This window comes from Heterocephalus glaber, unplaced genomic scaffold, assembly GCF_053883595.1.
Source record: "Heterocephalus glaber isolate CG9 unplaced genomic scaffold, H.glaber_assembly_v1.0 deba00001442, whole genome shotgun sequence".
Classification (NCBI taxonomy): Eukaryota; Metazoa; Chordata; class Mammalia; order Rodentia; family Bathyergidae; genus Heterocephalus; species Heterocephalus glaber.
In genome coordinates, this window is record NW_028258296.1 from 10,993,104 (window position 1) to 11,008,963 (window position 15,860).

Sequence of the window (15,860 nt, forward strand, 5' to 3'; positions counted from 1 at the left end):
CATTACCATCTATTTTTAATTGGGCAGGCAAAAATCCTTTGGACACTACTGTTACAAGAAAACACTAAAGCAAAATTTTAAACTTGGAATTTTTTTGTCTTAGAAGGATTGGTGCCTTATTAAAATTGTTTTTCACACAAACAGCTTCTAGTTTTTCACAATCATTGATAATGATGATGGTCAAGATTTAGCTCAGTAGAACCATTTTTTTTTTACCTCAGCTCTCTGTTACTCAAATGTAAAGACCTTTAGGAAACTTCAAGAATAACACCAATGATTTTTGAAACCATAAAATAATATTATGAAAAAATGAGAATATATATATATATATATATATATATATATATATATATAGCCTTACCTTAAATCTCTGAAACCGCTCCTTCCTAGCTAAGGTCTCCAGTTTCCTTTTTATTTCAAGCTGATGGTAACGCTAAGCATACAAGAAGGAATGGAGGAGAGAATCCTATCAATAATAGCAAAGAATCTTTAAGAAGAAAATAATCCCAATAGCTAACTATGTTCTCAATTATCCCTTTTGTCATTGAAATGGTGAAGAATCACCTGCAAAAGTCTGCAGGTGGGCGTATAAATTGGTACTACTCTTTGAAAAGCCAACTACAAATATATATCAGGCAGCCAAAAGTATTCATACCCTTTAACCTGTACATTTCACTCCTACACCTTGGGGGAAAACTGAATAACAATTTTTAAATATTTTATGAATAAAAATGCTATCAGAAGCCATTGTTTTTCTTTTTTTCCAAACAAAAAAGCAGAAGTAAAATAAGTTTTGAAGAGAATGGTTAAATTTTTGGCACATCCATATAATGGGGTAGGATATAATCACTGACATGGGGATTATAAGGATTTTGTTCTAAAAATGGCAAATGCATGTAATGAAAGAAAAAGCAGGATTCAAAGTTGCATAGAAATACAACTTAATCGATGAAAACCCTTATCATGTAGCTGTCCTTGTGCTAGGAAATTACTTTGCATATGAGATGATAACCATTTTTTCATGTACTCATTGGTCATTTATACTTCATCCTTCAAGAATTGTCTCTTCAGGTCATTTGCACATTTTTGATTGAGTCATTTAGATTTCTTTATATATTCTAGATATCAGTACTCTACAAAAGAATGGCTGGGGAAAAGGTTCCCATTCTGTAGGTTGTCTCTTCGTTTTGTTGTTTCCTTTGCTGTGCAGAAGTTTTTTAGTTTGTCATAATTCCATTTGTTGGTTCTTTGTGTTGGTTATTTCTTGTGCTATTGGGATTCTGTCCAAGAAGACAGGTTAGGGATCCTCTGTGTTTGATTATCAACCAGTCTCCTTTTACAAATAGAGACACTGAGGTGGAATATCATAAACTTCAGGTCAGACATTCAGTCACCTATAGAGCTGCAATTTGAATCTTGCTCTCTCTGACATTAACTTTTCGTTTTTTGTTTTTGTTTTTCATAAAATCATGTCCCTCTCACAACATAGCATGATTTTATTAATCCATAAACATGAGAAGAAAAACTTAAAAATGTACAATGACAATAATCTCTGTGAATAGGAACTATTTATGATTATTTTCCTTTATTGTGTTATTTATATTTTCCAAAGTTTCCAAAGCTCAGTATAATATATTGAGCTATGGAAAAAATGGAAACAAACTCTTTGTAAATAGGGAGGGGGTGAGGTTGAAGGGAGGGCAGGGGAAGGGGGAAAAAAGAAGAACTAAGATTATGTAAAGGTGCAAATTCCCAATAATGAATGTCAGCATATTGGATACCTAAAATGGACCAATACAATTAGTGCAAAAAAAAAAAGAAAAAGAACCTGCTCACAATTCAATTGAAGTCATTGAGATGCATTCGAGGGCATTTTATTTATTGCCCCTGTGTGGGGGAAAAGGTTGGATTTTCTGATTTTGATCTGTTTCTGCCATCTGGGGCACCCTGCGGACTCAATCATTCAGGGCCTAAGCATCATCAAGCCTCTTCCTGATGCTTCCCTTTCCTTTCCTTCTTTCTTGGATCCCTCACCTGCTCATTACCAAACTCTATTACATTCCCTGTCAACCACTTTCCCTCTTCCACTTATTCCCAGCACTCTGGGCAGCCCATCATCTTCACCACCCTGATGGCATTTTCCCCAAGGCCACCAATGACTTTGTGTCTGGGCTTAACCCCCATTGCTCTTTTTCCAGGGACCCATCTTTTGTAATTATTCTGCAGCGGGTAAGAGCCTCCTGGCTTCCCGGACAGCATCCTCTCGGGCATGTGCTCTTCCACTTGAAGGCTCTTTCCTGTCTTGCTATGGTTCCTGGGCTCCTAAGGCCCACCTACCCCAACCCAGGCCGGAGATCTCAAAGCCACTCTGCCCTGCTCATTCTCCCTCACTCCTCCTTGTTCTGTTGCTTTAAAGCTTTCTTTGTCTTCTGTGTCTCTGCAGACAGCTGCATCTCCCTCACATTACCACTACTGCTGTTACCCCACACCCTTTGGCAACAGCTTCCTAATTGACCTCCCACCTCCAATCTTTTCCAGCTCATTAATCCATCTTCCACATTTTTAGCAACATCATCTTTCTAAAACAGTTCTGCTCATTTATTTCACTCCCCTGCTGAAAAACATTTCATCGCCTCATCACCTACACTTCAAACTGAGTTGAGAGTTTAAAGCTCCCCGGAAATGGAACCCAGCTTGTTGGATACTGTCACTTCCTGCCATTGCTCCCAGCCAACCCCACTGAGGAGTCTGGCCTCAGTGAGCTTGCCTTTCCATTCACAACGTACTATAACTTCATACCTGCGGTCTTCACTGTCCTGAATGCCTGTCCCAAGTTTTGGTGGGAATTTTCGTTCCTTTCTAAACATTCATTTCAAATAGCAGGATTTCTGTTCTGCTTCCTCTGACCCCATGGAAGAAATCCTCCTGCCCTTCTTTTCTGAGCTACTTTGTTTGTGCCTCCCCTCTAACACTGGATCATTTCCTATAGTATTTTTTAAAGTTTTATGTACAGCTGCAATATATAGCTTTATTCTGGCATGTGGTAAACCTGAAATTAATATGAAGACTGGGATTCCCCAGCCCATTTTTTACTTTTTATTCTGAGACAAAGTCTTACTGAGATGCTCAGGCTGGGCTGGAAATTATGATTCCCCCCTGCCTCAGCCTACCAAAGTACTGGGATTACGGGTGTGTGCCATGATGCCAGGCTGGTGGTTAATCTTGGTTGTCATCTTGATTGGCTTGAGTGACCTAGGACATTAGTAAAACACACTTCTGGTGCATCTGGGTGGGTCAAGGAAGCATGGGAACTAGATCTGGTCCCTGGTGAAGTCTCCTTTGTTTCTTCCCCAGCTCTCTTCCTCTCTGCCTTTCCACCATGATGTTTCTGCCTTGCCACAGGATTAAAAGCAAGGGAACCAGATGACTACAGACTGGAACATCCAAAACCGTGAGCCAAAATCAACCATTTTCTCCTTTGTGTATGTTAGGCATTATGTCCTAGTAACAGAAAGAGGACTATTCCAAGTAGTGATGCAACAATTTTCACAAGTTGAATCACCATAAACCAGAAGGGAGACAAATGTGACAATTTATAGAAAAATAATATTTGTTCTAAAATATTAATATATTATACAGGTTAAGTATCTCTTATCCAAAGTGGTTAGGAAATTGGAAATATGAAATATATCTAAATCCACAACTTTATAAGTTCATGTAGGTGTTCAAGAAGTTTTGGATTTTGGAATATTTTTGATTTCATATTTTCAGATTAGGAATCTCCAACCTGTATATTATCAAATATGTCTATTTCAAAATGTTAGACTTATGAAGACCCTTAAATGATGCTTTGTCTAAATAGCTCTGATGTGTCATAATGCGTCAGTTATGTGAGACTTCTGAAAACTAAATTGCAAAGATAAAGCTAATATGGAACTCAGTGCCTATTGAGTAAATTTGAAACTAGGTATAGATTAATTTTGTGCTGTACTATTTTTTTTAACAAAGTTGTACAATTCCAATGAATACTCTTATAAGCAAGTGAATTTGGGGCCATAAACAGTGATTTTATATTATTCATGCATATGATATAAAGCAAAAAATAAATTCCTAAATTAATTGATTTTATATACATACATATACACATCTTAAGCAGATACTCCACTTGATCAGTATTATGGCAGCTATATAAGAAATATTTTCAGTGGTAACAATCTTAGTATTGGTTTACTGATGATTCTACACTTGTTCATAAATGTTTACTGCACCCACAGGTCAGTGGTTTTACAAGCCATGTTTTTTGATTCATGGCTGTATGGTCAAGCCAAGAAGTGACATGCTTTTTCACAGAGATTAAAACGGTGTTGATGCTTGAAACTACAAGTTTCATGGACCAAGGCTGAAATAATTTATCAAGTTAGCTGGATATCCCACTAAAAATGCCATGTCTGATAAAAAAACATTGTTGATGCTTGGGTTGTAAATCTATGTGACCAATGTGGCCTGAAGTAGGAGGGACAGCAGATGTTTCAATGCCTATTCCTTGAAACTTAACATACGGCTGGGCTTCGAAGCCTTAAAAGAATAACAGATCTGAAATAATTCATGACAGTGGAATTACTGATATTTAAGCAGATGTCACCTTTTTTTAGCAAATGGAAATTAAGGTACAGATGGTGAGGGCTGGTATGTTTCAGAGTAGCCATTGTAGATTAAAAATCTACATTTAGAAAATTAAATATCACAAAATACATTATGATGTCCATATTTTTTCCCAACTGAAACGGAGCAAAGCTTACACTAGTCTCTTGGCTCCTGTCTACCTGGAGAGATACAGAGTGTTACTTAAGTCGCTGGGCTCTCTTTACTTTTTCATGAAATATAGAAAGAATTCCCTGCTTCTGGGTACAGAAGAATTATTAATTAGCATATCATAAACCAGCAATTATAAGGAAGATAGTAATAAATAGCTGTACCTCCATATCAAGAACCTTATGGAAAATAGCCTGGGCCAAGCATTCCCGAATATATTTTTGATGATCCCGCTTCATTATGTTTAGTCTATATTCTTTCTCCGAAAGTATTCTTCCACTTCTTGTGATCTGTAATGAATAAATAAAGCGAACATAGAAATGCAAAGTAGAAAATAAATTGTTAGTCATCAAAGGGGAAGCAGGGAGAGAAGGACTGGGGGGGGGGGGTAGCAGAGAGTGGCGGTGTCTTGAAAGCCTGGAGGATTACGCGGCTGTGGGCGATAAGGTTCCACTTTTAATGAATACTTCATAAGGCAAAAAGGAGAAAGGAAGCCTCGGGTACCCACCATTGGGAAAATACACACAGGTGGTGCAGCTGACGCTTGAAACAAGGCTTGCGTTAGGCGAACAATCTTCCCCGGATGGAAACCAGGTGTTCTTATCATGGCTCTTTCTGAGCACACTCTGGGAAGGCGAGGGCGCAGCTACCCTGAGCTGGAGCCCTGAGCACAGGACCCGACCGATGAGCTCCCGAAAGTGCTCTGAAGAGCAGAACAGGCCAGCTACACAGGAGCTCATCGGTTTGTTTTAAAATAAAATTTGGTTTCATTACTTTGTTGTCCTTCTGCTTTTTCTTCTACTCTCCAGCCCACGGTGTAATTTAATTTGTTGGGATTCACAATTTTACAGATGATACAGTACTTTAGATAGAAAGTATTCAATACTAGTCTCAGTTCTTATCATCGCATGTCCCAGGAGTGGCAGTTTGTTTTTGTGTATTTTTCTTTGACTCTTTCCTATGGGAATATTTGTGTACTTTTCTGTATCTCCTGTAAACAAGGGGCGTTATTCTTTCTGATCAGGGACCTTTCCCACTTGCATAAGCCCCACTCTTCTTTTATAGTTAATGGAAGCCACATATTTATTCTTTATTCTGCTAACAGTAGTTTAAGCTTTTGCAAAATAGTAGTGTTGAGGTCAACCAGAGCTGTGTTACAATTGGCTATTGATAACCCAGACATCATATACTATCAACAGCATGTATATATGCCTATATATATTATACAGTATGTGCACGTACATTTTTTTCCAATGAAAGAAAGGTATATGTTATAAAAAGCATGCCTAAAATTACAAATAACCCTGTTGCAGTCTTTAGAATCCTGACTGCCATTCCCTTGCCAGTTAACGCGCGTCCTTGTCATATCTTCTCCAGACTCTGCCTGATCTCCCCAGTTAGATTAGAAGCTCCTACAGGGCAGAGGCTTTTAAGCTTGAACCTGGATCAGAATCACTCGGAGCCCTTGAGAAAGAGTGATGGGACCGACTCAGCACTTCTGATTCAGTAGGTCTAGGGTAGCACTCTCGTATTTGCATTCCCTAACAAGTTCCCAGGTGAGGCTGAACTCTGCTGCTGAGGGTTATGTTTATACCACAGCTCTAGAGAAGTGGCCAAATCTTCCCGATCTGAGACGCCGTGCATGGGACTCAGTAAGTGCTTGGTAATGATGGTAGGTAAATACAAAGCCTTTCCCATTTGCACATAAAACGCATGGATTCTTACGCCCCAAAAGCAATGTTAATAATAACTACAAAGCATTTGTTGCACATCTCTAGTTGTCATAACAATTCTAAGGGCTGAGCATCACAATCTTCATTTCATAATTGAGGAAGTTGGGGCTCAGAAAGTTAAGTGGTTTGCTCATGATTCTCTGTCTTGTTAAAGGCAAGCCAGGTTTCAGCCAGCTTTGTCTGATAACAAAGCCCCCCGGGAGACAGGAAGCCAGCGCTCTGAGATCCCTCCAGGTGCAGTGCCAAGCACATAACAATTAAAAACCCAAGGCGTGTTCTTTCAACACCAAGGCGACAACCCTTAAGAAAATCTGTTTTTTATTTAAGAAAGTCAGTAAATAGCTGACACTTTCTATAACCACACCCCTTTCTTTCAGTGGAAATCCATAGTATTTTTAAAGATTTCCATATCGTATACATTTAGAGGAATGGAAATTTTGTGGAAAGGACAGATGTGAAGCTAATGAAAGATGCTAATGTATCAATAAACCATCACAGGAAATGAGAGTTTAAAAAAATTCAAGGGAAAATGTTGAACTGTTCATATTTTCCACAACATATTCTGTGATTATTAAAACTAATATTCTTTTCCAAAGACAATAAAGTGTTCTTTGTCCTCATTCTCTAACAGTTTCAGGCTCGTAGAATGTGTTCAATAAATATGTGTTGAATACATGAATGAATAAACAAATGAACTATGCTGTGGAAAGCTAATGGAGACAGTGCCTCAATAATTTATGTTTCCTTAGTTGTCACTGTGACCTCTCTGCTCATCTTTTGAAATAGCTTCAAATAAATAAATCAGAACTTTGGAAAGGAAGTAATTTTTCTGAAATGAGTAGGAAGAAAGATGTCACCGAGTAGCTAAAAGAGGAAATCTGGAAAGGTTGGAAATTACTCAGCTTAAACAAGAAGGTGAGTAGAAAGTAAAACAAGTCTTACCAGCCCTGATCTTAAGAGATGCCTCCTTATCCTGGTATTGTTAAAATATCCCACCAGATGTTTATCGGTCAGGCTATTATACGCAGCAAGTAATCTGAAACGGAAAAATGAAACCATTAAGGTTTTATGAACTGTTGCTTGATAACCAAGCCAATGTGTGACTCTCTCATCCCCAAGCTGTCTGTACCCCAGCACTAATCCAGCCCGCTAGTCATCAGTGAGTGTGTTTAGTAAACATTTACTGAGCACCTGCTATTTTCTAGGTTTTATGGCAGATCGTCCTGACTTTGGTTATCTTGCAGACAAGTATGGAATTCAAGAATGAGCAACTGAATGAGGGTGAAAAATCCAGTACTAGAAATGCACAGAAATCATAGGAAAGCAGAGAGGGGGAAGCCAGCTGCAATTATCAGGAAAGCCTTCAAGATGGAAAAGGCAGGATGGAGAAGCACCGGCTCTTTCAGAGGGCTTTTCAGCCTCTCCTTACATACCCCAAACTCTGATCCCTCATGCCTCCCGGCTTTCCCTGGGCATCTTTTCTCTGGTCCTCAGGACAAATGCAGTCCCTGGACTGCCAAGACCCATTCTGCAGCCCTCAGTGACAGGTGACTCAGGGACACAAGCCTCTCTCCTTGCAGGAATCTCCCCTGCTGTGCACCCCTACTTCTGCATCACTTCCCCTTCCATTCCCTCTCCAGCCTGGAGCCACATCTCACATCCCACAGCACAGAATTCCTATTTCCTGCTCTCCTGTGTTAGCTTGCAAGGCCTGCAGAGCTCTTGATGTCCCTGTTACTGTTATCCACTATGTTCCTAAATAATAATGTGCTTAGTAAATGAAGGCACAATTTTGGGACTCACTCTTTCGGGCATAAGTTTCAAATTAAGTTTAAACTCGGCATTTTTGAAGTATTAGCTTCCTCATGTATAGCTAGACATTCCCATTAATTCTACATCTAGCACCAAAGCATTTTTAAAGGTATGGATTACCTTGAATTTAGGGTCCTTAAGAGATAAAAAAGAGCCTGGTGCTGTGGTACATGCCTATCATCCCAGCACTCCTGCTGATATGGGAGTATCACAAGTTTGAGCCCAGCTTGAGCAATTTGGCAACTTAGTGAGACCTTTTCTACAGATAAAAACTAAAACAGGGGGATGGGGGGGGGGGGCTTGGGATGTAGTTCAGTGTAAAGGCCCCGTGTTCAATCTCCAGTACCAAAAAAAAAGCTTTTTAAAGAGTTAACAAGGGGCAATCTAGCTCCTTGATTACGTACTGTCCTTTAGTAGGTGATCAATCACAGCCTATAAATCAAAGTTGGAAGCTCTTTTTCCTTTTACCCTAGCATATATTAAATATTCTGTACCTTAATTCTGTGCACATGGCTGCAGTTTCGCTCAGTGGTACAGCTCTTGCCTAGTATGTGTGGAGCCCTGACTTCAATCCCTAGCACCACCAAAAGCAAAACGAACAAACAAAACTACTTATATGTATGTGTACATGTATTCTTATCCATATTCATATATGGATGTGTACATTAATTTTAATTGTATATGTATATACAATGAATGTGTATATATATATATATATAGAGAGAGAGAGAGAGAGAGAGGAAACAAGCAAGCCTAAACACAACCCTAAAGTAAGCCAGTAAACCTATCTTTATAATATATACAACATTACTTGCAACCAAGATTTACCATCTCTACATTTTATGAGCAGCTGATCCTTCACTTTTCCAGACCAGAGAAGGGACTCATGTTATAGAATCAAGTCAATGTCATTAGCAATAATATTGTTTCGCTGTTTGCACTGCCTAAAGGATGGTCTGGTGACTTTTTCCTGTCTCTTTTCTCCTTAGCAGCCCATCTCAGGAAAGCTCCATGCTGTCAAATGAGAAGGAAATTTTAACTTTGCCCACAAAAGAGACTTTGAAAAGCAGTTACAAAGCCCAGAAACCAAGATGTCACATGAGGATTGCCGACATATGAACAACTGCAGAAACCATTATTTCCTGGGTTTATGTAAAAAGACAGCCCAAGAGCCTCACTGAGGCACATACAAAACCGGCCCCAGATAATGCTTTGAAACCATCTTTTAAATGAACTGTCCTGATGTCCGCTAGTTCATTAAAGGTTTCCTGTCTCGGAAAGGTCAACATTGTATCCCTTACCCTTTCTGAATCTCAAAATATCTTTTCAGCTCCTCATTTCAGAAAGGTGAGCAGGTATCTCTCAGTTGTAACAATCCTGGTTCCACAGTTCACAGATTCTTAAGATAAATCATGAGACTGATATCTTATATCGTCTTTTGTCTGTTTGCCAGTCTCCTGATAAGAAAGAGTCAATAGTTTTAGAACAGCTAGGAGTGTTAAAACCCTGATTTAATAAAGTGGGGGCCAAAAGTTAGGATAACATGGGCCTACCTCAATTTCCCTACTGACAGATTAAATATCCTTTCTTTTAATTCAAGCTTTGCAACTTGGCCCTAATAATTTTTAGCCAGCTTTGGCACTAAGTAATCTGAATTGTCTCCTACTCTCTCTGGCTCCAACTAAATGATTACGTGTGCATAGTGGCTCCTCCCCCTGCCCAGTCTCATTGAAAGGTGGAGGAAGTCTAAGTGGAATCCTCTGTAAATCTCGGTTTTCTCACCTTTTCATATTTAGGAATGAATGTGGGTCCCTGCCTGAGAAGCCATTTGTAAAGCAGCCCTTTCCACAAGTACCATCACACAACTGGCCTTGGCAGCTCAGTCTTAGTTATTTCTTTTTCAGACAATATTTTTTAGCAGCCTCTTTAGATTAATACATTGATAAAAAAATGTAGATGATAGATAGATAGGTAGATAGATAGATAGATAGATGATAGATTGATTTGGCAACATAGTCAATGCAGACATTTCCACTGTATGCATACAAATGTCAGTTTCATGTGGCCCATCAAGCCACGTTTGTTAGGGAGATGGTTCAATCTCTATCTCGTGTAACCACAACTGCGGCCAGTTTTCATATGGGCTTGTAGCCTCTCTTTGTATTCACTCCGTTCCAAGAGTTTTACTCACCAACCATAAAAATAGGTTTTTAGAGCTTTTTCTGATATTTCTGCCTTTGTCCTCTGCAGTCACTGCCATCTCCACCCCTATTTTTCTTTTTCTTTATTGTGCCTGGCATAACACTGGGCCAGATAAGGCCACCTGGCTCTGGGCTTGGAGATTGTGCACATTCTGAAGTCTCCTTTCCCTCTTATGTTACTTTCTGCATCTGTGGTCAAAGCTGGCCTTCCTGGTCACACTGCCTGTGACCTAACCTACTCCATGTCCATCAGTGAGACAACTGGTCACAGTGACCACAGACCATTGTGACCGTATTACTCACAGGCCATATTATTCACACTCAGCCCTACAATTTACTGGCCAGACTGGTCTAGTGTGCTTGCTATATATGTGACAAGCCTATATTTACCCATGTCAGGTCTCTGGGTGGGGAAAGACCCATTCTCTGGCTCTGTGCACTGGGGAAACCAGTCCCCAAGGAAACAAAGGAATATTCTTTATGCTGGTTCCTGCCTCTGCCACTTCCAACCTCCCACCTGTCACCAAGGCCTTTTGATGAGTCACTAGACCTGCTGCCTTCCCAGCTGCAGCTTTTCAGCCCTCAATCCTAGAATGGCTGCCTCCCACCATGCAGAATACATAAACAGTGCTCTACAGAAATAAAAGTCAACAGTTCCTATCAGTTCCTCCATCTGGCCCCAAAGAGAGAGTCTGCCCCATAAAAACCTCAAGTAAAAGGAGAGGCACTATAGCTGTTATTAATCACAAACATTTATCGAGTACTGGTATTTTTAGATCATTTTGCATAGCACTGAAGATCCAGGGGTGGCACAGATACTACATTTACAAAGCTGCCAATCTAATGGGCATATGCACTGTGTGTGTGTGTGTGTGTGTGTGTGTGTGTGGTGTGGTGTGTACATGCCCATGTTTGATTTATTCTCGTATCAGAGGCTAATTCATTCTGAGGACCTCCAGGTTGGACACTGTGCCCGAGCACAGTGGGGACACAGTATAATCTCCACATCCCACTCTGCAGATTACAAAGCATATCCGCATACATATTGTAATTTGATGCCTTTCAGGTCCTTGGAAGATGAGCAGTATCTAACTATCACAGCTTTCTACTTTCCTAAAATGCAAACACTCACATAAGGTTACTACACATTGTGGGTCAGTCATAGGGATCTCCAGGCAAGGTAAATCTGTTCAGGGACCATGCCTGATAGAGGGATTTTTTCCTGGCTGGCAGTGTCCCTTAACCCCAACCTTCTCCCCTAAACTGCTTGTGTCCACACTGTCTACTCTTGTGGAGGGAAAGGGATATAGCTGTTCAGATGACAGCTCCGGTCCAGTCCATCCCACCATCTCTGGCTCCATGACCACATGCGAGTGGTTGGCCTCCTTCTGCCTCCATTGTTCTACTTTCCACAAAACATGAGGACACAGATGCAATTCAGCCAAGTTTTGTGCCAGTGTACAAGAATTCCCTTTCTTCCAGTTTCAGATAATATTAACAAGTTCTTTATTTCTATTTGAGGTCTCTTCAAAATGGGCTGACTCTTCATATTTCCACTAACATCTTATTCATGATTGTTTATATATATTCTCTGTGAAAATGAAAATTGTCTTCGCAGCTCCTCTCTTTCCTTTACCAGAATCACTGTTAAAATTCTCTTCATGGCAATATTAACTTATTTTCTAGCATGAACTCAAAATTTCTTCACTCTCTATCCACGCCCCAGTTCCAAAGCTACATACACATTTTTAGGTATTAATTATAGCAGCACTACTTTTCAATACCAATTCTGTCTTAGTCTACTCAGGCTGCTATAATATGATACCATGGCCTCAGTGGCTAAAAGAGCAAACATATATTTCCCAGAATTCTGAAGGCTGGAAGTCTGAGATCAAGATGGCAGCATGATCAGGGTTTTGATGAAGACCCTCATCCTGGCCATTTTCTCCAATGCAGAGAATAGACAAAGAGGTAAACTCTTTAAACTCTTTGCTATGTTATAAGGCCATTATTCTGTCATGACTTTCATAGCTCCCAAGGGCTGGAGATGAGGGTGTGATCATGAATTTGGGAATGGGGGCACATATTCAGTCCACTATCGAAGGTATAAGAAACTAAACTTTAGTTTAAGTTACTTATCAAAGATCATATAACCTAAAACTTCCTCCTGATAACATACACCCTACAAGGATAAACACTGCTCACCAGCTCTTGCTGGTGAAAGTGAAGACTAAAGTGAAGACTGGATGATGCTAAATGAAATAAGATGAATCAGGACATATTCACAGGACATGTTATTCCACCAATTCTCCAGTACAGAGATAGAAAACTTTTCAACAAAAACTCATAAAATAAATTGACAAATGCATAGCTTCCATTTAAAATTAGACATATCTTTAGCATAAAAACAATGTGCTGAAAGCTTTCGATCAATTTCTTAAATATATAGTCCTGCAATCTGCTTCATACTACAAATTTCCCTAAGAAACTTTTTTAGAGAGAACATGAAGTCAAAACTTTGACACAACCAGGGTATTTTTATTTAACCCAAATTGTCACTCAGCCCATCTGTATTAATGCCATTCGTAGTAGTTTCCTGTTACTCCTATAACAAAGTACCACAAACTTGTACCTGAAAACAACACAAATTCACTGTCTTATCATTCCTGGCAGTCAGAAGTGCAAAGATGGGTCTTACTGGACTGATATCAGGGTGTCAGGAGGGCTCCATTCTTCCCGGAGGCTCTACCTGAGCATCCTTTTTCTTTCCCCTCTTCTGAGGCTGCCCACACTCTGGGATTGTTGCCCCCTTCCATTGCCAAAGCTACCAAATGGCTCTTCTGCTTCCCTTTTGCTCATCTAGGGATGCTTGTCCTTTTACAGGGCCCACTCAGATGAACCTAGGATACCCCTGCCATGGTCAGCTAATTAGCTGACCTTAATTCCATCTACAACATTTATTCTCTCTTGGCACATGAAGTAATATTTTCACCTATTCTGAGAATTAGGAACTGGACGCCACTCAGGGGCCGTTCTTTCGCCTACCATAAGGAACTGAACTACTGGACTCTAAAGTGAGAGCAATGGGACTGTAACGCACGTTGTTCAGTGTGAGTCATGCCACTCATCTCCATTTCAAACAGACTTCGCAGGGCAGGAAGCCAGTTCTCGGTAACAGGCCTCATGTGCGAAAGAAGTTAGAGCCGACCTTGCTGATCTAATTTTGATATGTCAGGTGTAAGCACTAAGACAAAGGAATATGAGGTACACGAAAGAGCATTTCAAGCAATTTGCATTTGTTCTTATATGGATAACACCACAGAGGTAACTTGCTTTAGGTGAATCTAATAGCTGAAAAGACAGATTAATCCATAGGAAGTAATTATACCCGCATCAAATACTATTTACTCAGCACTTAAAATATTTCATTTTATTCAGATAATTAAATCTTTACATAAAACACTAAAAAAAGAGGAAAGTTTACTAGTTACACTATGACCTTGCCTATAAGCTGAAAATTATTTTAGTGATATTAATTATGAGTATGATTGATGACTGTTCCTTCGCATGCTTAGGACTACACATGTACGGATAAATCTGAGGAAGAGGAAAAAGAAGCCACGTCTCAGGACATGGCAGGGCCCCTCCCATTAAGAACTTCAGAATGAAGTAAGATAGAAGGATTTTATGCATAAAACAAATAGAAAACACACAAAAGTATATTTAAACATTACAAAGAGGTTGTGCTGGCTCTCATGAGACAATTGTTAAATTTTTCAGGGATTTTGCAAGGCACTGGTAGCTTGAAATTGAACACCATGGGAGTATTTATACCACAGAATTTGGCAAACACTTCATATAAGAGCTCTTTTCTCTTTCCTGTAAAGCCAATTTACCAGTATACCACTGATTAAATTTTAAAAGTAAGTGGCAAGATGTAGCACAGGGGGTAAATAATATGATTCATCATATGAGTAAATATACAGAGGTATGGATTTCATAGCGTTTGTCTGAAAATTCATCTTCTTTGTGCAATATTTTGCCAAAGGCCTCATGTACCTGTTTACCTATCCCTCCTCGAAAGAACATACGGATTCTAGCAAAAACAGTCATTTTTCAGCTGGATTTCAATCAAGAAATTTTATGCAATTTTACATTTCCATAAATGGAAAAGTTTGACTCAGTTACCAACCTGGAAAAACTGATTACACCACTTTATGCTCAACAGAATCAAGTGAGACTTATGGGAAGGAGTACAGTTTTATTATTAAAGATGAAAAGCCTATTTGAGAGATGCTTTGCATTTCAACAGCCACTAAATTTGCAATTTATAGATTGATAGTGTTCAAGGAGGGTCTCCATCAAACTTCTACTACCAAGGCAGGCTTCTAATAAAAACCAGGTAAAATGTTTCTGTAACTCATAAATCAAGTGCTTTTATTGGAAGGCAAGTTAAACAGATCACAGAATGTTATGGTTTGATTGCCTATATGGAAGTTCTCAGTTCCCAAGCAATGGAGCTCTGCGCCTTGACCCAAATGCTGTTCTCATTGTCCAGTAGGAAAATATGCAAGAATACACTGAATTCCAGCTCCAAGAACAAACAAACTTATCACATTGAAGCCACACAACCAAGTCTAAGACTTTGAATCTTAGCAAGATTCTCAGTAAAGAAGTTTTAAAAATCTAAATTGAAATTAACTTCTCCAAATAAAGTTTCTCAATATAGTATCACTAATCAGAAGACCAAAAAATAAAAATAAAGAAGTTAAACTGTAGCTCTAATCTAGAGAATTTAGTTTTCTATCACTAAAAACTTCATGTCTATTATTTAAAGGTTAGAAAATTTAAGAAATATGGAACCAGATATTTTACCTCTAAACAGGTACAGTAATATTTCTATAATTATGTAAAGCAGAGAAATCTGTATTAACCACCTCCTGCCTGATATAAAATTTGATGAAATAAAAAAGGGTACGTTTTGGAGCTAGAAGACTTGCATTCAAATTCTAATTACACCCTTTACATGCTGCATGACCCTGGAGAATCCAGTCTTCTTCCCTTTCCGGCTATCATCGTGAAGTACAATGTTGACATTACTTCCTGAAGTGGATTATCTAAGTGGTCTGGAAATATATTTGCTTAGAGCTACTGTGGCACTGAATTATAGAAATTGATATTTGGAAATGACCACCTAAGGTCTGGCCAACTCCATGTTATATTCAGGAAACTGAGGTTGTAAAAGTGGGTATAGTTCATCAACAAACTCAAAGCAAAGATTCAAAAAGAACATGCCAGAATG

The 15,860-nt window shown here is 39.2% G+C and overlaps 1 protein-coding gene across 7 annotated transcripts in view; it reads right to left on the reverse strand.

Moving 5' to 3' along the window:
- Nucleotides 1-15,860, reverse strand: part of Erich3 (glutamate rich 3) — a 105,985-nt gene that overhangs the window by 77,152 nt on the left and 12,973 nt on the right. For 4 of the 7 annotated variants that reach the window (XM_087212906.1, XM_013070956.3, XM_004841575.4 and 1 more), the window contains exons 2-4: nt 7,488-7,581; nt 4,977-5,102; nt 362-433 (exon numbers count right to left, since the gene is read on the reverse strand). In XM_087212906.1, coding sequence (XP_087069032.1) covers nt 362-433; nt 4,977-5,102; nt 7,488-7,581 — 292 coding nt within the window. Of the gene's footprint in view, nt 1-361; nt 434-4,976; nt 5,103-7,487; nt 7,582-9,185; nt 9,604-9,658; nt 15,267-15,860 lie in introns of those variants that run through there. The other 3 variants (XM_087212907.1, XM_013070959.3, XM_021255539.2) reach the window with 3 other exon arrangements.